Below are 22,622 nucleotides of genomic sequence, written 5' to 3' on the forward strand. Positions count from 1 at the left end.
GGAAATGATGGAGAAGGGGGCAACCCGGGCACGGGTCCTCAGGGAGTGCGCCCACGACGTGCAGAGAGCTGTGCGGAGGCAGCCCCCCCCCCTCCACCAGGACATACATCTCGTTCCCTTGCAGGTCAGCGATCTCATAAAAGCTAAGACATAACTTGGACCAGTAGGAAATCGTACGGCGGTCTCTTCGATTTCTAATTTTTTAAATTGTCAGGTTAGCAAAAACTGTAAACTTCGGGAGTAGGGGGTTAAAACCTCTGCTTCCTGACTTGCAAGGGGAGGAAGGGAGGGGAAACCGGTACAAGGCAGAAAAGGGCGGGAAAATAAAGCACGAAGAAAAAAAAAAAAAAAAGAAAGAAAGAGCGGGCTTGGGGGAGGGGGAGGAGGCCGCGCAAGAAGCCAATGAATGAGAGCGAGGCTGCGGCACGTATCCACCCCCCGCCCCCGCCGCCCGACTGCGCAGGCGCACGCCCGGTGATCTCGCGGGAAAGAGCCGTTGCCGGTCCCGGCGTCGAGCCCAGGTGGCGGGGGGAGGGGGTGGAGGCGGGAGTGAAGTCTCGCGAGAAGAGGCGGTTTCGTAGCGGAGCCCTCGGGCTGAGTGTCTGAGGCTCTACCGCCGGATCTGCGGACGGTTTCCTGAGCCCGTTAGTGCCCCTGCCGAGACTCACGTCGCCGTCATGTCCCGCTACCTGCGCCCCCCCAACACGTCTCTGTTCGTAAGGAACGTGGCCGACGACACCAGGTGTGTACAGGGGAGGGGCTCCGGGCCTACCCGGGGAGGCCGCGGGCGCTTGGGGAGGACTCGTGCGGCGGCGGCGGCGGCGCGCTGGGCCGGGGGAGGGGAAGGCGAAGATGGCGGGTCCCGCGCGGGCTTTCGGGCCCCGGCTAGGCCGCGCCGCCGCCTCACCCGCCGCGTGGGAGCGAGGGCGGCGCCCGGGTCCTCCCAGGCCGCGGGGGGGAATTGGGGGAGGAACGCGGGCCGCGGGGGGGGGCGGTTAGGGGGGAACGCGGGCCGCGGGCGGGGGGACTGTTAGGGGGGGAACGCGGGCCGCGGGCGGGGGGACGGTTAGGGGGGAACGCGGGCCGCGGGGGGCCGGTTAGGGGGGGAACGCGGGCCGCGGGGGGGCAGTTAGGAGGGAACGCGGGCCGCGTGGCGGGGTTTCGGTCTCCCCTCCCCCCCTTGCACTCGGGAGCCCCTTCCTCCCGGCGTCTCGATGCGCCCAGCCCCCGCCGCGGCCGAACGCCCGCTCTCCGCATTGATCTGAAGTTCACGTTCTTTGGGGTACACGCCCCCTCGGCCCAAGGGGGGGGGTGTTTTGTTTTGTTTTTGGTAGTTAAAAAATTGCAGCGAAATAACGGGATCGGGGGAGGGGCACGTACGGCGAAGCATTCGCAACTCTTTTGTTGTGTTGTACTTCTGATTTTGAAAATGTTGGAGAGGTTTGGAGAAAGGGAATGTTGGAAATGGGAAGATAAATTATTCCAATTAGACGGTGCGAACTAGTTCTTCCCATCTGCCGGAAATAACCGGTCGCCCCTTTGAGAAGTGAGGTTTAGGACGTTGTAAAACTAAAATTGGATTAATCCGGCTTTGTTCTCACCAGTTCCCTTAATTGCTTGTAGTTGCCGTCAGAATTTTTTTTGAAAGAGGTCTCATCAGTAAAAGATGTTAGGTTTCACAATCGCCCTAATCCCTGAAAAGGCAAATTTATTTTGGTACTCCTGTGTGACTTACATTTTTCTGCCCTAACTTTAGGTAGGAAAGTAAACTGTGTCCTAGAGTCTAGAATATTTTTCCTTTGTCATTTTGACCTTTATGATTTTGAGGAGTTACATATATTTGTGACTTTTCAAACCTTTACCTCCTATTAAGTGTCTAACCCTGTCGCTAAAATTTTAGTATGAAAGTGCTTGATATTTTTCGGAGTACTAGTATTGGTTTGGTACTTTAAAAGAGAAACATTAGAAATAACATGGAATCTAATGCTACTGTGCCTTTTATGAAAAATTAAAGATGTGGTTAGAAACAGTAGATAAATTGTGACCAGGTTTCCTTAGGTGCCTTTTCCTATTCCTGTAAAATAGTAATAGACTATTACAAACTGCATTGTCTTCCAAAGATCTTGGATCTTAGCGTTCCTTTTTCAAAAAAGAGAGATTGCCTGTATATTTTTATGCACTTAAAGTTGCCTCTTGATGTTGAGATTTAGAAAGCAAACGGTCACCCAGGGATACGGCACAATCCCTTTCATTTATTCGGATTACAGAAAGATAGCTATTTCTTACCCATTTTTTTAAAGAAGTGAAAATAAAAACTAGGGGTCTTTTTATGATGTTTTAGGTCTGAAGATTTACGACGAGAATTTGGTCGTTATGGTCCTATAGTTGATGTGTATGTTCCACTTGATTTCTACACACGCCGTCCAAGAGGATTTGCTTATGTTCAATATCCTTTCTTCAGATGGCTGATTAGTGAGGGGTGTTGGAGTTTGAAATTCAAGTTTATGTAAGAGGTAACATCTAAAAAGTAGTTTACTTTTGTCCTCTAATGTTTTATGTCTTCAAATTTTTGAAAATTAATTCTGACTCACACATTGCTCTTAACTATTTCTTAAAGTTAATCCAAAAACAGTAAAGTATTTAAATTCCCATTCATGCTGCTGAAACTCAAATCAATGATTATAGTATGTGATTTAAATTTGAATACACTCTGGTTGCTACCACCTATAATGTAAGTCAAATTAAAAGTTAATATGTTCTTGTGCTTAGCAATTAAAGTTTGGTATTGTCTGTTAATTTGAATCACTTGATCAAAAACAAATTGTATAACAATGAGGTAAACTTCTTTAATATTGTCCCCTAATTTGCTGTCCTCTGTTGTTACCTCAGAGAATGTAAAGCTGTACAGTTATGGCGACCCCAAAGAGAAAGCATGAAAGAACCTTTAGAGTAGAGTTCAACACTTAAGGCAAGTAGACAAGCCAAAGACCTCTTAAGGATCAGGCTTGAAGAGAAGGGAGAGTTTGGGAAAAGAAAAAATAAAGAAAAGCTGGAAGAAGGACAAGCCTAATGGGAGACAAAGCCTCGCTTTATCTACAAAAGGGGGAAAAGGTTGTTTTTCAAAGTTAAAGATAAAGCCATCTGTCATATTTGGCCAAGCATCTCATGACAAGTCCTTCTGACAAGCACTTAAAGAGTTAAAGGTCAAGATGAAGTTGAATGATGGCCAAGATTAAAGGAGTCATACCTGATGTATCCTACAGAATAACTTTTCCTTTTTTTTTTTTTTTTTTTTTTTAATGTTTTGTAAGCAGTTAATTTTCAAAACTATTCTGGTTTGGTCTAGTGACAAAACCTGTAACTTGATTTATGTGGGCCTTGATGTTGTGATTGTGGTCTTGTATAAATGCACTCTCTCTTAGCTTGTCAAGTTAAAGTGTACCAGGATGTAATGTTAAGTTTAAACTCAGCATATTTCTGTTTTGGACCAGGTGGTCAGATCCCATAGGGTAGTAGACAGTGCTCTTTGGAGTAGCATGAGGTTCTCCGGTCAAGCCGACTCCACAGAGTCGTGCTTAAAATGGGAGACAGTGCTAGCACTGGGAACTACTTAGAAACAGTTCTGGTAGTTTTGTAAGGTCAAATCCACTGGAGATAATGCCTGTTTATAGATTTTAAAGTGGCTGGGGAGGGGGGTGGGCGCACATACATACTCCTGACTTCTAAACTTAGGTCTGTGAAGGCTCCTGGTCCTGCACTGCTTTCCCACATACCATCAGTTAGCCCTGAGTGGATTGCAGAAGACATTCTCCTTTGTATGAGTACCTAATCAGAATCTATAGGAGGTCATTCCCTGACCCGGAGTTTTAGGTGACATTAACTTCCTTCAGTGAGAGAGCAAAGGTTTGGGCTGTGGGCATGAGACTAGGAAATGTTGTTACTGCTTAAATTCAATAAGTCTCTTGAAACTTAGGAGTCCTAGTGAGACTTAGGGGAAATGTTGAAAGCTGTTACTTCTACAAAGGTAGTGATCAAGGACAGGTGAGAAAATTGGTTGCAAAGCTCTGTTACAGAGAGGATAAGAGCTATATTTGGCTTGTGGTTGTTTTTTTTGTTTTTGTTTTTAAGCGATGCTTTCTGGCTTCCATGTTGACCCGATTTTATCTAGGTTGGGGTGGCCTGGGAACCTGGATCAACAGTGATTTGACTCAAGAGTATGTGATACTTGGGCCAGAAGAGAGTTGTCATCCGTCTAAAGGAGAATCACATACTTATACCTAAAGTCTTTTTATATTCTTAAAATCGTTAAAAAGAAATCAGTCTCAGGATTTTGCAGATCCTGAGTACAAATTTCTCCATTACTAGCATCAGATTGATATTTGACCCCGTTCCCAGTTAGCCTTTTCTTAACATGTATAGTAGAACTTTGCCATGGTTCATCCAGCCCAGGATTCTGTTTTTGAGGGTAGGTCCAGAAAAGGAGTTAATCTCAATAACTTTGATACCTTTTAATTATAACCCTCTAAAAAGTAAATTATATTCTGTCCCCTGGGATTGTAAGTAGTATATCCATTAAGTGAACTTTTAAAAATACTTTTAGAGCTCAACTTCATTAATCTTGAGGGGTATTCCATTATAGTACTCAGCATTCTAAACTCCCTATCATCATCCTTTGCCTTTTCATGTTGAAAGCCCCATGACTTAGGACTTGGGGAAACCTGTCTTGCATTAACATGCGCGTAATAGCTTCAGGACGAGAGAACTGGGAACTTGATACGGTTAACTCCTTTCAGAACAAAAAATAGGAAATCTGATGAGGCAGACCTTTTTGATATCTGAAATGGATATTAGTGTCAGTCTTGAAGGGAGTGTGCATCTTCGGCGATGTTTTTTAATCAGCTCAAGATCTGCTTGTCTCTCGAATTTGAGATATGTAAATGGACAAGTTAGATTTTTAGGATAGAGTGAAAAATCTATACCCAGACTTAACCTGTTTCCCTTTCCAAAGCTTTTATATCAAACTGCTCTGAATATTTGTTTGGCTTCCATTAGAATGGTGGTTTTAAGAAAGGAGCTAAATTTGGGCAGAATAACTTTGTAAAGTCAAGGGTTCACATAGTTTTATTGCTGACAATGAGGGAAGAGGGCAAGGTGGCAGCAGCGTCTCAAGTCAGAAAATGGTACTCGCAGACCCTCTCAGGTTTATATAAATGTTACCTTGAAATTCTCAGGTTAAAAACCAGTTCCAGACCCACTTCTCGCAGGAAGCTGTATGTTTAGTATTACAGTTAGGGCTTTCCAGTCCAGGAATCTTTAGAAATGGTCTGTTACTTTTTTGACCGCATGTTTTTATAGTCTGTGCATGGGTGTAATACGCTTTTGGTATAGTGATGTCTTGAGTATTTATTGCTTGATTCTGTCTTGATAATCCACAAGTGGATTGCATACCAGCCTTCACTGTATGGCATAAGGAAGACAGCTACATGAAGTAATAGTGTTAGGTATATCGGAGAAAAACAGCAAAATAAGATGGAAGTTAATGCTTTATCTCTTGTAAGGTAAGGTATATTCTGCTTGCTTACACAAGAACTATTGGCATTTTCTTTTTTTTCCTTAAACATAAATGAAAAACAGTTTTGGTTTTATTTTAAGGAATTTTTGTTTTAGTATACAGCATAGAGCTGATATTTTTTGTTTTGTAAAACTTTCATTAAAACTTGGAAATTTTTGATAGCATTACTTGGTAGTTCAGCTACAACAGATCTTTAATAACTTTATAATGTGTATTCACGTGTATTTTCAAATGTATGCTGTAGGAAATCACAAGTGCTTTTAATGCTGTGAAGTGTCTATAGCCAAATCAACCAACCTAAATAAGTGAGGTCTGGATGATTTTCTAGAATAATATTGAAAGATTGTGAGTTGTTCCAGACTTGCCATCTGAGCATTCATTCATTATCAAAGTATGCAAAACTTCCCAAGCCCCTTAACATTTAGCACATTTGAGGATGTCCGTGATGCTGAAGATGCTTTACATAATTTGGACAGAAAATGGATTTGTGGCCGCCAAATTGAAATACAGTTCGCACAGGGGGATCGAAAGAGTAAGTACCCTTATGCCTAATATATGTATATGTATAATACGTCATTTTTAAATGGTGCTTAGTATCTTTTCTTTTTTTTTGAAGTATTTGCAATTTGTCTATCTGTTCGAAATCTAAAAAGATAATTTTTGAATAGATAATCTCACATACTTTGCAAAAAGGTAGAATGTGAAGATTAGAATGCCTGAAATACGTGTTTGGACTTTTTAAGAAAGTCGATCAATACTATCCGCTGCGGCATGTTTAAATTACTGGGGGTGGAATTAAAAGGGAAATAATTTGGAAAGTATTGGGTCTTTTCAGCCATTTCTCTTCATAAAGACCTTCACGGTATAATTGGCTATTTGTGTGGGTGCTTGTCTGTGGAAATGAATAGATAGAATTAAACTGAGAAAAATTATAGGTGAAACCTAGAATTGGTTTTATATTAGTCTGTGGTTTTTATTATGCAAGCAAACACCAGCTAACCAGGTGTAGGCTGCATGCTAATGAGGCAGGAGTACGGGCTTTGGAGTCATAGACCTGGGTTTGAATTTGGGCTCAACCATTTTGTTACCTTGGGCAATATATTAAGAGATGAATATAGCTGCTGAAGAAAGGAGGGGCATGGAAGTAGACGCTAACTGCCAGTAATTCTCTGGTTCTTGTGTTGGGTGGTGGGTTCTTGGGTATTCGCTGTGGTATTTTTATAAACACACAGACTTCTAGTACTTGCTTCATAGACTTGAATGAGGTAATGGGAATTGAGGACTGTCCAGGGGTACTGGGTAAGGCATCCGATAAGTGCTCTTTTCCACTTTTGTTGTGTTCTCTCAGAACCATATAACCAACCATTATCACTGCATTTTGATACTAAAACATTGTTCCTAGGCTACCAATAGGTATTTTATCGTTGTTAATTGTATTCCTAAAAAGTGAAAAATGCACAGAATAATTCCAAATTATCATATGGTTCAGTCATTCATATTTTAATTTGGAAATTTTAAAAATGTGGTAAATTTTCCTCATGTTGGAGTTAGTTGGCATATTTTTTGACAGCAAGCCAAATGGTGAAAAGGTCTGGAAAAAAAAATAGTTGGGAAGATACTGGAAAGTATCATTTTTATTTTATTATTATTTTTTAAGATTTTTTATTTATTTATTCATGACAGACACAGAGAGAGGGGGCAGAGACACAGGCAGAAGGAGAAGCAGGCTCCATAGAAAACCTGACATGGGACTCGATCCCAGGTCTCCAGGATCACGCCCTGGGCTGCAGGCAGCACTAAACCGCTGCGCCACAGAGGCTGCCCGAAAGTATCATTTTTAACATAACAGTGTTTTGATAGACTTCCTTAAAAACAAATCCCTTCTTCAAGATCATTCAAGATCAATAGTTGTATTAACCTTGATGCCGATTTAGGGGTATAAGGGAGGCAAATAAGGAAAATTTTCCTATAATTTGAAGACTTACTGTATAAGATATTAACATTTCTAAATATTTTGTTCCGTTTATTTCATAGCTCCAAATCAAATGAAAGCCAAGGAAGGGAGGAATGTGTACAGTTCTTCACGCTATGATGATTATGACAGATACAGACGTTCTAGAAGCCGAAGTTATGAAAGAAGAAGATCAAGAAGCCGGTCCTTTGACTACAACTATAGAAGATCTTATAGTCCTAGAAAGTAAGTGTGATGTGTAGTACAGTAATATTCATAAAAGATTTATGTTTGTTAGCTTTTAATTTTTTAATATTTTGTACACTTTAATTATATACATTGAATGCTTCATTGAAACTAAAAATATTTTAGTGCTTCATTTAAAAAGTTTTATGGCTCATTTTTTTTAATTAAAAATTTTAGAAGACTGTAAATAGACATTTGTCACTGTTTGCTCTTTCTGATGTACTTTTTAGCAGTAGACCGGCTGGAAGACCACGGCGTAGCAGAAGCCATTCCGACAATGATAGGTAAATAACTTTGCTTTGAAAAAGACTTAAACGTTTTTTCAATTTCAGAGTGAACTTTTGCTCTAAAAATAACAAATTTGATTAATATAGAATCTAATTTTTACTCTAATTGTATCTCTCCTCTGTTTTGAAAGATTCAAACACCGAAATCGATCTTTTTCAAGATCTAAATCCAATTCAAGATCACGGTCCAAGTCCCAGCCCAAGAAAGAAATGAAGGCTAAATCACGTTCTAGGTCTGCATCTCACACCAAAACTAGAGGCACCTCTAAAACAGATTCCAAAACACATTATAAGTCTGGCTCAAGATATGAAAAGGAATCAAGGAAAAAAGAACCACCTAGATCCAAATCTCAGTCAAGATCACAATCTAGGTCTAGGTCAAAATCTAGATCAAGGTCTTGGACTAGTCCTAAGTCCAGTGGCCACTGATAGTAAAAACCTTGATATTTTTAGGCATGTATCATTCATTTACTCATAGTTTGGTTTACTTAAATTATCAGGAATACAATGTTGCAATGATGCTTAAAAAAACACTTGTCAGTTTTCCCTGTACCAGGCAAATGGTTATAATTAAAATGATATGCTGTTGAGAAGCCACTCTTAAGAGTCCAGTTTGTTTAATGTTATGGGCAGCTACCAATTTGTGGTGTCTCTGTATATTTTTGTAAAGATTCTCATTTTTTATGCTTGAAGTATTGGTGAAAAGATGTTGGTTGACCATAATTTGCAACATTGTCTTATTAAAAATAAACTTTCATATCCATATTTGGTAGAACTGTTAACCTAGAAATGTAGCTTGCTAATAAGATAGAATGATACAAAAGTGAAGTTGTAGCCACAGTACAACACTGATCAGACACATTTAGGTTCAGGGTGGACCTTTTTGTCTTGTTAAGATGTCTAGGCCCGTGATAATAGTTAATTTAAGACAGAGCGTGGAATAGTTCTTTTGTTAACCCTGCTGTCTTGGGGAATGATGCCAGCCGCGTTAAGTAGGATTGGGGAAGATTGAGTTTTTGACTGAAACATGGAGCCTTCACTACTTTTTTCTGGTTTCTTGAAGATTTGGAACATAAAAACATCGGAAGAACTACCTTAAAATTTGAGCAGGTCAATGGTGGCAGAAATCATTTTAAGGGGAAAAATGCTCTCATGTAGTTACTCTAAACTTTAAGGAGCATTGCTGGTCATATTGCTTAGTTTTCTTACTGCTATTGAAAAGCAGCAAGTAAATTGTTTCAAAGTAGGTTTTGTTTATGCATACGCAGAGTATAAAAACTGAATTTTGATGCTTCTAGCACCTGCCCTGTGCATTTGTATCAAAATTCGCCTACCACTTTATGAAGGAGGCTTGTTCTTCACACCTCAGCTTATTTCACGTGAGGCAAGTTGAAAGAGAACACTCCCATTCTAGGTGATTCTATGGTGCCATGAAATTTAAAATATATTGGAAAAAGAATTAAGAGTCACATCTCTGAGTTTGATTTTCAGTGTAGTACCTGGCAATAAATACCTGACTTAAAAAAAAAGACCCTAACCATTTATAATTTCTAGCATTTCTCTGAGAGATCGTTTGGGGGGCAATAAAAGGGACATGTCCAATCTCATTTCAGAATAAAAGCTAGCATCTTTTAAAATTTTAGATTGCTTGCTTGCAGGTATAAGAAAGATTGTGGGAAAACGATTCCTTTTAGAGGATTACTTTTTTTCAATTTTGGTTTTAGTAATCTAGGCCTTGCCTGTAAAAGAACAAAAGATGGTTTTTAAATACTGTTTGTGGAATGTGTTTAAAGGATTGATTCTAGAACCTTTGTATATTTGATAGTATTTCTAACTTTCATTTCTTTACTGTTTGCAGTTAATGTTCATGTTCTGCTATGCAATCATTTATATGCACGTTTCTTTAATTTTTTAGATTTTCCTGGATGTATAGTTTAAACAACAAAAAGTCTATTTAAAACTGTAGAAGTAGTTTGCAGTTCTAGCAAAGAGGAAAGTTGTGGGGTTAAACTTTGTATTTTCTTTCTTATAGAAGCTTCTAAAAAGGTATTTTTATATGTTCTTTTTAACAAATATTGTGTACAACCTTTAAAACATCAATGTTTGGATCAAAACAAGACCCAGCTTATTTTCTGCTTGCTGTAAATTAAGCAAACATGCTATAATAAAAACAAAATGAAGGAAATAATGATTAACTGGAATTATTATAGTTTTGAATGAAATTCTAAAATAACAGTGGAAACAATTCTTGTAGATTTAGGAATATTTTTAATCAGTGTTGCACTAGGCACAACTAGCTTTTCTTTGGAAATGATAGATCCTGCCAGAAAGGTACATCTTTTATATACTACTTAAAAATTCCTTATGTAATGTCAGAGTTTCATGATTGCATATTAAGCCCCTTGGGTTAAATAATAGAGATTATTGGTAGTATTAATATAAGTATTAAAATGAAATTTGAGTCCGCTAACTGTAAGTTTATATTTTCATTATTGGATGGTCCAATACTGCTCTTCCCTGTCCTAAACAAGATGTATTGGGCCTTATATTTATGGCTTGATTTAAAATACTTCTGCATTGAATGTCAGTGAGCAGTTAATATATTAAGTGATAACCGCTTGGGGAAACTGGTTTAGGTATGTTATGGTTTGAATTCTAGCTACTATATAATGACAACAATTTTAACTGATACTTAGTATTTATGATGTGCCAGACACAGTTCTAAAAACTTGATGTGTTAACTCATTTACTTTTCATAAAACTAGGAGAAAGATACTTTGAGTAACCCCATATCACAGATAAGGAAATTGAGACACAAAGGAGAGGCTGTAAAAGGCAGATCTAAGATTTGAGCCCAGGCCTAGTCCTTATTATTATTTTTTTTTAATGGACTATAATTTGAGAAAACTAGATTGAGGAGATATCCCATTGAAATTGTTCAGTCTTTGTGTAGAAACAGAAGGCCTGATGATCTCATTTTTGTTTTTATTTATGTCACTTAAAGTGATCCCTCCCCCCCCCCCATTTCCTTGAGAACTATGTTACTTCTAAAGTGACATACGTAACAGCTTCAAAAGGACTAAATTACAGTTGAACCCATGATAGTTAGGATCCTACTCATACTTGATGAGGATCCTTACACAGTGCTTTAATTTTGGGCTACATAGTTCTACAGTTATGGAGGATCTACTGTGTGTCTGGCACTGTTATCAATATTAGAGTAGGTCATATGAAGACTCAAGTGAAGACTGACACTTCACCTCTCTTTACTTAAGATCTCTCTGCATTTTGTTTTGTTTTGTTTTGAAGCCAAGTAAGCAAGAAGAAAAATGACAGATAATGCTTCAGTGAGAAAGGAAAGGTGCTACATAGAGTATGAGCTGTTAAGTTTACAACCCAGGGAAAAGACCTGGGGACTATTGTACTATTCTCTTGAAAATTTGGCCCAGTAAGCTGCTACATCCAGTTCAACTAACAAAATCCTGTATACCACAGAGAAGAATAAAGAAAACCAAACTGACAAACATCCTTCTTTTATTTAAGACCAAACTGCAGCTGGAATACCCAGTACAGTTCTGCTTACTACACTTCAAGAAAGATCTGAGAAAGCGGAAAAAGAACCAAAGAAGGGCAGTTCAAGCGACCAAAGGGTGGGTGGAAGGTGCTGCAGTATGAATACTGTACGAATATTTTGACTCTGGTCTGAAAAGATAAAAGAATGTAATCGAAACTACATGGAATAATTGAAGTCCCTTCAAGTTTGAAAGTAAGCATTTTAGGACAAATAAAAGGAAATTCAACTTTGTACTTGTGGAAACTAATCCCTAAATCTGAATAGGTTTATATTGATTCATGGGTAACAGGTCCATAATAAATGATTGGAAACTAGGATGTCTGACTATCAAGGAAGACAGCCATAGTCTCTCACAGTGCCTCTGTTGGTCTGTCTCAAACTGAATTGGGTGAGAAAAGGTATGGTCCAATATAAACTTTTTCTTGGTTATCTCTTAAAGTCAGTTCCATGTTCGCTATTGGCAAATCTTGCCTTTGTTTATTCCAGTGCCAGTGTTTTTCTGCTTAATGGTTTGCTTTGTTGGCATCTAAGTTTATTGACTTGTATGCCACGTGCAGTTTACATCTTCCTTACACTCTTTCCCAGGTAAATTCCGATTCTGATACTTGACATCTAGCTAAGAGGGTCCATCTCTTCTCACCTCTATCCTAAGTCAGTATATTCAGCAAACATTTATTTACAGAGCCCTTTCTGTGGGCAAAAATTGTTCTGGGTAATTGGGGAGAAAAATAGAAAATTCACTTATTTAATAAATGTCTACTGAGCACAATCTAGTGAATCATTACAGTACAGCCTCATTGTTTCGAGGTGTATTATTCGTAATTATTTTACACCATTCGTATCTTAAAGTAATTATAAGACCCAGAATACTATCAAAGATAATTTTGTGGTTATCTGACATTTAAAAGTATCCAGTATTTCTGTTTGCATCCCATTAATACAAATAATGAAAAAATGTTTTAATCTGTAATAAACTGATTTATTGTGCAGTGACTGTAATATACTAGAGTTATATTAAATTGTTAACTCTGCCTCCTCAAACACATATTAGGCGATAATCCCAAAAATAAGTATTTAACTTGGCATTAGATATAAAGGAGACTCTGGGTGCTATAATTAGATTATTTTGAGGCAGACAGAGAGCTGTTATCCCAACTGATTTAGTATGTTCTGTAATTGAGAAAATGTTCACCAGATTATACTTTTTAGTGATTTACATGTACATTTTATAGGGGACATGTTCTGTGTATAGTGAATAAATAACTTTTATAGTATCACAAAAATGTTTTGGATTCCTTAGTTCCTTATTAGGATATGAAGTTTGTTATACATGATTCTTCATCACTCACATTTGAGTTTTGTCATGTTTCTGCCACATTTTAAGCTGCTTTCCGTGGGAAGTTACTCATCTAAAAATATGGAAGTGTTTGAGCCTTTATAAAAAAAAATTTGAAAATATTGCACATAACTACAGAAGATACGAAATGGAAGTATTTTTATCCGTTTGATGAAAAAATTTTTTGCAAACTTGCCTAATAACACAGCGGAGTAAGTGGCAAATCCTAGGTTGGAGTTAATGGTTTTTTCATGTGGTTCCTCTACTGCTGTTTTGTGCCTTTTTTTTTTTTTAATGGGAAATTTTTTGTAACTTAAAAAATAATATAATGGAATCTACAGTTCATGTAGAAGGAAGATTTAATAGATTTATGGAAAAATATATCAAAAGATATTTGTAATCTTCCTGAATGAAAAAAAGATTCAGTATAACCTAAGATCTCACAACTAATTGTGACAGGCTGTCTCCATTCTGGCTTTCCAAATTTCAGTCTCCTTGTATTGCTTTTTTGACCATACTGTTGTTTACAAACTCCTGAGATGCTTTGAAAAGGGGAAGCTATGACTTAAGACAGCACAAAGATAGTTGAGGAATACTCTAAATGGTATTTCTACCAGGAAGTCAGAGCCGTTGTAATTGAGAAATGAAGAAAGCTGCCTATTTGTTTTCATTCAGCTATTGACATCTTTAAGACATAGTTGCTATAGAAAAGTTTCCTTCTCTTGGTTTTTTTTTCTTCTGCCCCCCTCCTCCAACAGTGTTGGTTATGTTTATTGCATTGTGTTTCTATGTATTCTCTAACAGTTGTTTCGCCCTATTAAAGTTGGGATTCTTTATTTGGAATAAAAAGCAAGGCATGTAAATTCCTTTTATTGATAATTGACAGAGTAGCTTGTAAAGAAGTAAAAGGCCTTTGTGTCTAGTTTTTTTGTAGATCCCGTCTCTGAACACTAGAGTGAAATAAACTGGTCTAGGAACCAAAAAATGTGGTGTCCCCTCCTCCCCTCTTAGGTTTAGTTCTGCCTTCCAGGTTTATGGCTGGGTAGGCCTTCCTCATTTGCATGAGAGGCTTTAGAGATGTACTTTGTCTCCTGTTTTACAGAGTAATTGCCGATGAGAATGCAATTAAAGAAAAACCCAAAAACCTTCGTTTTTTTTTTTCCTGCCTTGTGCTTGCTTTTGGAAATAGAACTTAACCAGAAATGAAATGTAAAGCTAGGTCATAGACCCAGATTCCATCATACTGTACACCATCAAAAAGATGACAAATTTAAGTTCTAACAGTCTTAAGGCTACATGGCTGACTTCAGCCTTAGAGGATAGGTGGTTTCTCTTTACAACAACTTTTTGGTTCTCACAAGTACAATAATTTGGGAAATTCCTGTAGGCTAACCAAAATTGTAAGTAACTCTTCTGGGAGTGAGAGGTTATGATCATTAACCTTTTCCCTAGGTTATCCCTAGCTATTAAAAACTTTATGGTTAGTAAGCCTTTTGTACTTGATCCTCAAGTCTGAACACTTCCCACTTGAGTCAATCCTAAGCCCAAAACTTAGTATATATATTGTATAAACCCAATGAAGTTTCAGTGCAGTTACAGAAAATTGAGTTTGACGATCCTTGGCATTGTTCATAGACCTTACACTGGGAATATAAAAAAAAAAACTGAAGTTTTGATTTTCTCCAAATCTGTTACTTGCTGTTTGCATGATAAAAGTAATGGCATTGCGCTGGGATTCACCACCTATTAAACTAGTTGAAGCCACCTCCCCCCCCACCCCCAACTGGAACCAAGTGTGGTTCTTGTGATGCCTCCCCCCCCACCCACCCAAAGTTCCCTGGTGGAAATTCTACTTTTATATATAACATCCAAACACTGGACTCCTGGGGGGCTCAGTGGTTGAGCATCTGCCTTTGGCTCAGGTCAGGGTCCTGGGAGGAGTCCCACATCGGGTTCCCCACAAGGTGCCTGCTGCTTTCTCTGCTTAGGTGTCTGCCTCTCCTGTGTCTCATGAATGTCCTGAGTACTAAAAACCGACAAACACAAGGGTTAATTTGAGGAATCCTTTTCTTTTTTTAACCTTTATGATAGTCACACAGAGAGAGAGGGGCAGAGACAGGCAGAGGGAGAAGCAGGCTCCATGCACTGGGGAGGCAGAGGGAGAAGCAGGCTCCATGCACCGGGAGCCCGGGTCTCCAGGATCGCGCCCTGGGCCAAAGGCAGGCGCTAAACCGCTGCACCACCCAGGAGTCCTTTATCTCTATAAACCTGTCACCTTTGAATGTAGGAAAAGGAAGAGGCAGGTGATTGAACCTGCTTTGACTTGCCAATGAATCAGAAGCTTAGTTTCTAAAGTGTTCTGTGGTCTTTTACTGTTAAGCCTACTTGGGTGGGAAGCTGTTGTAGAACTGTTGAACTGACCCAAATGTCTTTTTTTTTTTTTTTTTTTTGACCCAAATGTCTTTATCAGCAAATTGGTTACCTCTTAAACAACAGTACTTTCATTTTTCAGTTCAGTTAATTATGTGCATTCTAAAATAGTAAAGATAGTCATAACAATCTTTCATAAAATACAAACAAGCCACTGGGGGGGGAAGAGGCAATTTTATTTTTTAATTTCATGCTTGAAATTCACAAATGCACATGAAGTACTATGTAAACTTTAGGATTATTTGACTTGAACAATATCACCTCAATCTAAGTTTAACTGGGGAAATACAATTTGGCCATTCTGCTTTAAAATGTCAAAAAGCCACCAAATTAGAATAGGGCACTTACAATTAGAATTTTTAAATTGAGTCTCCCGTACAGATTTGTAAGTTAATGTTGGATTAACTTATAACACGTTATCAAGATATTATGCAAGAAATTACATCTTTTGCATTAATGGTCCCCTGGGTTGCACTTGGACTAGTAACAAAATATATACTGACATCATACACTAAACTATATTCATATTATAGATTACAAAAATTATTGAAAGCCAGAATGAATCTTTAAGGTTGGAGGGACCTTTAATAGTTTAATCTTTGGGTTTAAGAAAGAAAAATTAGTCCCATACTGCATCTCACATCTCTTAAAAATAGGAAGTGTTTTAGCAGCTTAAAACCTTTAGTTATATAAAACTTATTACACTAGGATTTACTTTGAAATATAGTTTACAACCAGATCAATTATACATACACTGGCACTTTAGCACAAGGGCAAACTTTTAAAAACAAATTATTTTGGACCTTTAAAATCAGGCCATAGTATAAAAACAGAGTCCATGGTCTTACATTCAGCAAATTCATACTAAAATATTCTATTTTTGTAGGATAAAGCCAACAAAACTTTACATATGCTACAAGTTTATTACATATATTTACATGGCTCTTTCCTAAGGTACTTAAAACTTTCACATTATACAGCTCCCCACTTCAAGTAAGCTTTGCAGGGAATGATTTGAGACCAGATCACTGTCAGAATAGCTTATGCAGTGCTGTAATACAAAAATGTATTTTGAAAGCTACTCAGTGACCACCAAATACTGTTTCTGTAAGAAATGGTTTTGGTGCATTAGTTGGCAGACACCCACTGCATGAAACAAACGGCCATTGGGATATATGGTCTCATCTAAATTAGATAGCCCCTAGTGCCCTTTACCACATTTCACCAGCATAGTTTTACAAAAATGCAACTATTCTCTAAGAAAAACTCATATTTTCTTTTTGGCAGTGCATCGGGTTGTTGTCATATTCCTGGTTTGGGTGTTTCTAGGACTTTAAACTGTTAAATATTCAACTACTCCAATCCCTGTAGGTCTTAGATCTTAACTGGATGCTTATAATCAGATTCACTAGCTTCCAACAAGTAAATCTACTGATCCATGAATGATAATCTTAAATTAGTATTTGTGCCCAGCAGACCATAGGAAAAGTTGATTACCATTCCCCAAATCTAAATTTGACAGGTTTCATTTAAGAGTTACTCAATCGAGAACACAATATCAAGTACAATTATCAATAATTTAGTTATTTCAAGTTGCACTGATACTACCATTACATCACAGTGCACACTACACGTAAAACAGTTAAGATGAAATCTAATAATGTTTTCTACATTAGCAATTTTACAGATTAATTCCCTAGTGAATTTGGTCTGAAACAACTGACAACTACCCTTAAATAGAACTAAATTTAAACATTAGTATTTTATCTTATTTTATACCTGTACTTTAAGTAAGGTTTTAAGTTGAAATGTCATTATTTCCTTATCAGAAGGATTAAAGGAAACTGGAACCCAGTGGCTTGGTGGTTTAGGAAGAACACTTGGTGATGGTGGCTCACTAAACTTGGCTCCAGCGTAGTTCTGATTAGTTTGAGACTTAAAAAGTAAAGTGGGACTCGATAAGCTAGAGTTCCAGTTTTGATTATTTGGAAAATTTTTGTTCTTCCCCCCGTTTTGCATGGCCTGCCGTGCAGCTGCTGAGGAGGTGTAAGTGTGTCCTCTTTCTTTTTTCTTGTGAACAATCTTCATTTGGGAATTCTGATCCTTGGTCTTCTGTCTGTTAAGCTGTTGCTGGTTCTTACTAACATTTCTCGACTGAGGGGCTGGAATGTTATACCTCTCTCCACCACCCATCTTCAGCTTCTTTGTCACCTACACATAAATGGAAAGAAAATATTGAGCAAAATTCCAGTAAGAAAAGTTCAAAACTTGAGGAAGGTTCTGTAGCCCCAAACTTGTAACTCCAGAATTCATTTTGGAAAGAATCAAAACTGCTCCTCGGTTGCTTTAACTTCACTGTATATTCACACTTCATTGTATGCACAGCCTTTATTACCTTCTTTATAAAAGGCTTAATCTGAAAATCTGAACAATCACTTTAAAAATAAAGACAACTGGTTTAGGAGCTTTGTTCCAAAACATGAATTTTGTACCTTTCGGTCTGCTTTTCGGATCGCAGGATTTCCACCACCTGTCCCCTTCCTTGCTGCCAAGCCCAGGATAAGAGATGTTGCTTTCTGCCGGATCCTTTCCTTTGTCTCAATACAGAAGTTTTCATGGGCCGATCCGCCGAGTTCAGCCTAAGAGCTGAGGCCAACATCGGAGTCTCCTCAGCACACAAGCTTGAGAGAAGTCCTAGCTAGGAAAGTAGAGATCACTCCGTTACTTCAACTCAAAAAACCTGGGGGGAAAGGGATGGTTCATATTTACTCCAGAAATACAGTTAAGAATGGCCGCTTCGTGAACTAGTTAATAAGATAGAAAATCCTCTTGTCCCTGTCCTCCGTGGAGTTCGCCCAGCCCGGCGACCCGGGGGTGGGGTCTGCAAGTGTCCCCACGAGTTACATTTCCCCCCGGGAGGGTGGGGACTTTCCTGTCTCACGGATCCTGTCACCAAAATGTTCAAACCAGGGAAGCATCAGCTTTTACAGCCACTCCCAAGAAACCGGCTGAAAAGGAGTTTTCCTCAAGAGACCACGTTTTTAAAATCCGCTTCGAATATTCCCATCTTGCGGCCCATCACGTATCGCAACACGTCGACGTCACGGAAAGTGTCCCCCTTCAGTTACGAACTCTCGGCTCCTCCCCATCAAGTTTTCGCAAGCCACAACCTAAGCCAATTTCCCATCTCGACTACACAGAAAGGGCTCGGGGCGAGCACCACGCACTCCCGGTTCCACCCCTATCCCAAGGAAGCCGGGACCCAACCAACGAGCCCCTTCTTCCGGGAAGGGCAAGGGCCTTGCAGACGATTGCCACAGCCCCCGGGTCAGTCGCGCTCGAGCCCAGAAGGTTCGGGTCTTCCGGGCGGCCTCCCGGCCGCCCGCGCCCGCCCCGGTTCCCCGGTCTCGCCGCGTCCCCCAACAATGGGGAGCGCGGCCGCCAAACATGGCCGCGCCCGCGGCGCCGCCGCCACTCACCGACTTCAAGCTCGGGACGGCGGCGGCGGCGGCTCCTGCTCGGCGGCGAAGCCCCCCTCCCCTCCCAGGGAGAGACGACGCACGGAGCGAACGAAACCCACGGGCACCGACGAGCCAGCTGCTGACCACCTCGGCGTCCGGACTCGACCTCCTCCTTCCGCCTCTACCGACAAAATGGAGGTAGCTGCGAGCGCCGAAGCGGGGCCGGGAGGCAGGGCGGCCAATCAGCACGCGCCGCCGCGCCGCCTGGCCAATGAGAGGCGCGCCGCCGCCTGTTGCTGGGGCCGGCCGGGCCGAGGGAGGAGAGCTTGCGGCCGGGTTTGAAATCCTCCCCGAGAGGTGCATGTCGGGAACAACTGCTGCAGCCCCGGCCGCCGGCCGGCCCCCCGCGCGCCCCGCCCCGCCCCTCCGCCCCCGGGGCGGTCCTGCCCGCGCGCGCTGGGCGCCGGGGAAGGGGCGTCCAGCGCCCTCCTGGCCGCGGCCCCGCGGCTCCGGGGAGGGCGGAGCGGGACCGAAGCGGCTCGGCTCCGAGGTGGGCTCGCTGGGCCCCGTGACCGGGTTTCAGCGACGGAAGAGCCTCAACAAAGTTGCCTCCCGAGCGCCGGCCGCCGCCCGCGCTGCTGCTCTCGCCGCCTCCTTCTCCTCGGTCGCGAGAACGTCCCTGCAGCCCCCCGGCCCGGTTGGCGCCCGTCCTGCGGTTCCCCCTGGGGTCCCCCACCCCGGCCTCCTCGAAACTTTGCGAAGGGGCCTCGCCTGTGGAGGCGATTCCCGCACATGCGCGGATCGAGTCAGTGGCTCCTTTGTGTCCCCGCGGGCCCCTCGCTTCGGCTAGAGCCCTCGGCTAGAGCCCTCGGAGTTAGGGCGACTGCGGGTCCCCGCGTCCGCCCCCAGGCCCCCGGGGGCGAGGCCCGCGGCTGGTGTTTCGGAACACGGTATCTCACCCGTTGTCAGCGCGCAAGAAAGCAGGGGCGCCCGGGTGGCTCAGTGGTGGTGCCTCTGCCTTGATTATTCCAGCGAGGCCCAGCGAAGAGGGAAAGGCAACTTCTTTGGGGTACATAGATAAGCAATCCAAAATGGGTGTTTTAAAAGAGAATGCCAAATTCTATGAACATATGAACATGTTTTTTGCAGGACTTACACTTTTTATAAGTTTCACATAATTCATTTTTTTTTTAATCTGCAAGTGTTGTGCTACCATCATCCGCCACCCCTGTGTCTTTCTAGCCATGGACCTTATGTTTTCTTAAGAAAACTTATTTAAGCTACTGCATTTTAAAAGAGAAGTTTGTTAATCAAATTAATTTGGTAAAAAATATAGAAGAGATATTTTTGAGCATGGGGCTTTCTGGTGCTAATCATATTATAGTCAAATAAGATGTGTATAATAAGCACCTGCTAGCTTACTGAAAGTGTAATCTGTTTCCTAAAATCTCAAAAAGCTAGCTGGCTTAGACATCTGGCCAGACGGCCAGGCTGTATTTAATGAGTTCCGACTTTCAACTTCAGAAAAGATCCTTACTTTGATTTTTTTTATATATATATATATATAATGGTTTGTAAAGTGAAAAGTCTGGTTTCAGTCTGAGCACTTTATTTTTCTGATTTTTTTTGATCATCTTTTAATAGCTAAGATTTATTAAACGCTAAATGCTTATCACTGCATTTTATATATTCTATCTCATTGAATATTTATCTCTAAATGCATTCTTTTTTTATATAAAATCAATTAGCCAACATACAGTACATCATAAATTTCAGATGTACAGTTCAGTTATTCATCAGTTGCATATAATACTCAGTGCTCATCACATCACCTGCCCTCCTTAATGCCTATTACACTATCCCCCCACCCCCTTCCCCTCCAATAATCCTATTTGTTTCTTGAAGTTAAGAGTCTCTCATGATTTGTCCCCGTCTCTGATTTCTTCCTGTTCAGTTTTCCCTCCCTTCCCCTATGATCCTCTGCACTCTTTCTTATATTCCACATATGAGTGAAATCATATAATTCTCTTTCTCTGATTGACTTACTTAACACAATACTCTCCAGCTCCAGTTCATCCACATCGATGTAAATGGTAAGGTTTCATCCTTTTTGATGGCTGGGTAATATTTCATTATGTATATATAATATTCCATATATATTATATATTATATTCCCTTTTTTATATAATATATATTATATTCCATTTATATACATATGTATTCCATTGTTATATATGTCAATCAATCACATCTTCTTTATCCATTCAACTGTCAATGGGTATCTGGGCTCTTTCCACAGTTTGGCTATTGTGGACATTGCTGCTATAAACACTGGGGTGCAGATGCCCCTTGAGATCACAACATTTGTTATCTTTGGGGTAAATAGTTCAATTGATTGGTCATAGGGTAGCTCTATTTTTAACTTCTTTTTTTTTTTTTAAGATTTTATTTATTCATGAGAGACACACAGAGAGAGAGGCAGAGACACAGGCAGAGGGAGAAGCAGGCTCCACGCAAAGAGCCCGATGTGGGACTTGATCCCAGGACTCCAGGATCACGCCCCAGCCCAAAGGCAGGTGCTAAACCACTGAGCCACCCAGGGATCCCTATTTTTAACTTCTTGAAGAACCTCCATACTGCCTTCCAGAGTGGCTGCACCAGCTTGCATTCCCATCAACAGTATAAGAGAGTTCTCCTTTTTCTGTACCCTTGCCAACATTTGTTGTTTCCTGAATTGTTACTTTTGGCCATTCTGACTGGTGTGAGGTGGTATCTCATGTGGTTTTGATTTGTATTTCCCTGATGATGAGTGATGTTGAGCATTTTTTCGTGTGTCTGTTGGCCATTTGTTGTCTTCTTTGGAGAAATGTCTGTTCATGTCTTCTGCCCATTTCTTGACTGGATTATTTGTTTCTTGGGTGTTGAGTTTGATAAGTTCTTTATAGATCTTGGATACTAGCCCTTTATCTGATATGTCATTTGCAAATATCTTCTCTGATTCTGTAGGCCTAATTCTTTTTTATTCATATCATCCAAACATCTTTCAAATCCATCCCTGCTACAGTCCCACCCCATCTTCTTTTTTCTCTCTGCTTTCCACCTATTTGATTGCTTTTTTAAAAAATTTATTTATTTAAGAGAGAGAAGGGGTGGAGGGACAGAGGGAGAAGGAAAAGGGGAAAATCTTAAGCAAAACCTCCACATCCAGTGTGAGCTCCTTGAAGGGCTCAATCTCATAACCCTGAGATCATGACCTGAGCCAAAATCAAGAGGCTGACACTTAACTGACTGACCCACCCAGGCACCCCTGACTGTGTTACTTCAAAACACACACACACGCACACCAGAACAACATAGTTCACTGGCTTCAAATTGTATTACAGAATTCAGTCGCCTTGCTCTCCGATTGTTACCTGTATAAACACGCAAGTAGTATCTTGGGACACTTATAAACAATACACACAATGTACTGGATACTTTCTCTGCCTCATTATTTTTCGCTTATCTGCACAAATTATTGAGTAGGTGCTATTTTGACCTCTACTGTGCAGATGAGGTCCATAGAATTTAAAGCTGAAAGCCACACGCTAAGACTCCGGAGCCCAGGCTCTGTGTTCCCTGCAGCACGTGTGTCTGAATCACCTCTGTCTTCCCCAGTGCCTGAAAGGTGCCTTGCCCAGAGCAGCACTGAGTGGCTGTTGATGGGACTGCCAGGACTGGTTGGGCAGTATGAAGCCTCCATTTCTGCCCAGTTAGAGTCAGGCT

General features: G+C 40.6%; 2 protein-coding genes across 11 annotated transcripts; one reads left to right on the forward strand and one right to left on the reverse strand.

Moving 5' to 3' along the window:
* The first annotated feature begins 528 nt into the window (after positions 1 to 528).
* Positions 529 to 12,913, forward strand: SRSF10 (serine and arginine rich splicing factor 10). 8 transcript variants are annotated; one of them, XM_041766567.1, is made up of 7 exons: positions 534 to 742; positions 2,342 to 2,446; positions 6,001 to 6,104; positions 7,607 to 7,769; positions 8,000 to 8,053; positions 8,188 to 8,289; positions 11,600 to 12,913. In XM_041766567.1, the coding sequence occupies exons 1-7, from the start codon at positions 678 to 680 to the stop codon at positions 11,658 to 11,660; spliced, it is 654 nt and encodes a 217-aa protein (XP_041622501.1). In that variant the 5' UTR covers positions 534 to 677; the 3' UTR covers positions 11,661 to 12,913. The 8 variants fall into 8 exon arrangements, with proteins under 8 accessions (XP_041622495.1, XP_041622494.1, XP_041622499.1 ...); XM_041766561.1 differs by lacking the exon at positions 11,600 to 12,913 and having other exon boundaries at positions 529 to 742; positions 8,003 to 8,053; positions 8,188 to 10,241; XM_041766560.1 differs by lacking the exon at positions 11,600 to 12,913 and having other exon boundaries at positions 532 to 742; positions 8,188 to 10,241.
* A 2,638-nt stretch (positions 12,914 to 15,551) lies between these two features.
* On the reverse strand, positions 15,552 to 19,074 carry PNRC2 (proline rich nuclear receptor coactivator 2). Of its 3 annotated transcripts, none has more exons than XM_041767940.1 (3): positions 18,977 to 19,074; positions 17,889 to 18,094; positions 15,552 to 17,607 (listed from the first exon to the last, which is right to left on the reverse strand). In XM_041767940.1, the coding sequence occupies exon 3, from the start codon at positions 17,587 to 17,589 to the stop codon at positions 17,170 to 17,172; it is 420 nt and encodes a 139-aa protein (XP_041623874.1). In that variant the 5' UTR covers positions 17,590 to 17,607; positions 17,889 to 18,094; positions 18,977 to 19,074; the 3' UTR covers positions 15,552 to 17,169. The 3 variants fall into 3 exon arrangements, with proteins under 3 accessions (XP_041623874.1, XP_041623873.1, XP_041623872.1); XM_041767939.1 differs by having other exon boundaries at positions 17,889 to 18,090; positions 18,876 to 19,041; XM_041767938.1 differs by having other exon boundaries at positions 18,876 to 19,041.
* Between the last annotated feature and the right edge of the window lie 3,548 nt (positions 19,075 to 22,622).

This window comes from Vulpes lagopus, chromosome 8, assembly GCF_018345385.1.
Source record: "Vulpes lagopus strain Blue_001 chromosome 8, ASM1834538v1, whole genome shotgun sequence".
Classification (NCBI taxonomy): Eukaryota; Metazoa; Chordata; class Mammalia; order Carnivora; family Canidae; genus Vulpes; species Vulpes lagopus.